The following is a 2,571-nucleotide window of genomic DNA, read 5'->3' on the forward strand; positions in this document are numbered from 1 at the left end:
CTGCCGGCTCCGCGGCGTGGACGGCCTGGAAAGTCACATGGCGGTGGGACCGGCCCGCGCCTCCACGCTCCCGCTCCCTTCGGGGCAGGACAAGATAGCCCAGTCCACTCACCTCCACGAAGAGCAACATGCCTTCCCGGTTCGACCCAATCGTTCTCGCCGCTGCTACTCCAAAAGGCTTACAGGCCCGAGCCCCGAACGCTGGGATAAGGACACTCGCCCGGCCCAACCACCCGGCAGCGGACCCGGCTCCTCCCCCGCCGTCAGCCGCTGAGTTCTGACCCGCCCAGTCCCACCTCCCGTGAAACATCAACTGTTTCCTGTGCTAAAGAACAATTGCTTCCGGGAGCAAAGACAATCCTTCGTGCACTCAACTTTGGCACCACCTTTTCCTTCCCAGCGGCAGCCTGGGATGTACTACCGTCGGTCCGGGGGGGTGGGGGAGGGAAGCGGTCCGGGAAGGCACCATTCTGTGCTACGGGGGTGTGTAAGGGTCTTACTGCATTTCAACCATTGCAAAGCGGCCACAGTTTCGCAGTTTTCATAGCTCAAAATCTACATCTGATAAAAAGCCGAGCTTGTGCGAAATGGTCTCTTTCTTTCTTTCCTTTTTTTTTTTTAGTGTGTGTGCCAAGTGTTCCGAAAGAATGCCCAACCCTGCCGAAAAGGTGGTGGCTCACAGAAAAAAAGTAGAGAAGGAAAAAAAAAAACCACAGTAATAGTAAACATATTAATAGCAGCAGCTGTATTAAACGCTTACTGTGTGCTTGGCACTATTCTAAGTATTTTACGGTAATCTTAAAACCATTACATGCAGTAAATGCTATTATCCGCATTTTACAGTTAATCCTCCTAGGAGGGCGGGTTTCATTTAGACACACCTTTAAGGAACTTTGCCCTTGTTAGTTTGTTTGTTTTTTAATCAGCTACCCACATCTCCGCTTAATATCATGCTACTTTTTAATACTTAATCTGGATAGCTTCTTCTTGATGTTCTGCCATCAATTCAAATGGAATATAAAAACATTTTTTTAGAGTGTAAAGTGAAATAAGTTTATTAGTGAAGCAGTGAGACAGACAGAAGGCTACTCCCCAGGCAGAGCAGCCAAAACAACAAAAATTCTTACTTTTCTGTTAGATGGTCCAAATTCCTTATTATACCTCCCTCATCAGTCCCACTTCTATATCCTGGTTCAGGCACTCACTTTTGAAATAATCATGTCTTGATTTTTTCCATTCTATTATATAAACTGAAGGTTTCATTTTCACTAAACTGCTGTGACTTGCTTTCAAGACCATTCTGAGCCCATTTACCTCAAATGAATTTCTTTACTTTTTCAATTAAATAGTAAATCAATTCCCCCATCAAATTGTTGATATTTGTGTCTCATACTCTTCCTAATCTGATCATCAGTAAATGCAACATTATTTCATATCAATTAAACCAATCTCCTCACTTTCCCCCCTGAAATACAAGCTCAGCACTCACCTCCAAAGCCATGGCTCAAAGTGTCTTCCCTCTCTGGAAAGCCTTCATTTATCAATCAACCTTCTCTCTCCATAAGGTTTTCCCAAAGACTGTACTCCCCACAGATCTCTTCTTCATGTCCCTTGTTAGCACTTGAATATTATATTCTATCTTGTTATTTTCTTTTTTCTGTTTCTTTACAGGTACCCTATTATATTCTTCAAAGTCTAGGATAATGGTAGTCACATAGTAGTGTCTCAAAAATGCTTCTCCAATTGAAAGGGAAGGAGAGAGTTTTAAATTTGCTTTAAAAAATCTTCATTTCCAGTTGCTGATGAATTCCATGCTGCATGAAAAATATGAGAGCACAATAATGCTAAATTAGTTTAGTTGATAAGCATGCTGGCTGCTTTGTGAATGCCTATTGGAGTAAGCAATGTAAAGAAATCAAGAGCAATAAAAACAATTTAAGGATCTCACAATGTAATATTTTCAACAAAGTACTTAAACAAATTAATTGATAATGACAAATGCTGGATAATGATGGATATTTTCACACACCTCACATTTATAAAAATAAATAATTTTCTTTAATCGTGGTCCTTTCAGAAAACATCATGAACTTTCTTGAATAAATATACTTAATTGTGATTTACAGAAAAGGAGGGAGTAAATAATTTATGAGTAGGGGCAGGATGGGCAGTCTAACAATAAAAGAAAGTATTCTGGCCCTAGCCGATTTGGCTCAGTGGATAGAGCGTTGGCCTGTTGACTGAAGGGCTCCAGGTTCGATTCTGGTCAAGGGCAAATGCCCAGGTTACAGGCTCGATTCCCAGTAGGGGGCTTGCAGGAGGCAGCCAATTAATGATTCTCTCTCACATCATTGATACTTCTATCCTCCCTTCCTCTCTGAAATCAATAAAAAAATATTTTTAATTAAAAAAAAGAAAATGTTCTGGGGCTTAGAAAAGTTTCTGTAAGGAGAGAAATCTGAAATTATAATAGATATCCAAATTTAGACAGTATATGTAGAGAAAATGAGAAAGAATACATCAAATGTTAGAAAAAGAAAACTAAGTACAGCATCTGGTTTTGAGTTTGCA

General features: G+C 40.9%; 1 protein-coding gene across 1 annotated transcript in view; it reads right to left on the reverse strand.

The window, feature by feature from the left end:
* Window positions 1-269, reverse strand: part of LARP4 (La ribonucleoprotein domain family, member 4) — a 66,503-nt gene extending 66,234 nt beyond the window's left edge. Inside the window, 1 exon segment of the mRNA XM_014542144.1 lies at window positions 113-269. Coding sequence (XP_014397630.1) covers window positions 113-130 — 18 coding nt within the window. The 5' untranslated portion in view covers window positions 131-269.
* Between the last annotated feature and the right edge of the window lie 2,302 nt (window positions 270-2,571).

Source organism: Myotis brandtii, unplaced genomic scaffold (assembly GCF_000412655.1).
Source record: "Myotis brandtii unplaced genomic scaffold, ASM41265v1 scaffold29, whole genome shotgun sequence".
Lineage (NCBI taxonomy): Eukaryota > Metazoa > Chordata > Mammalia > Chiroptera > Vespertilionidae > Myotis > Myotis brandtii.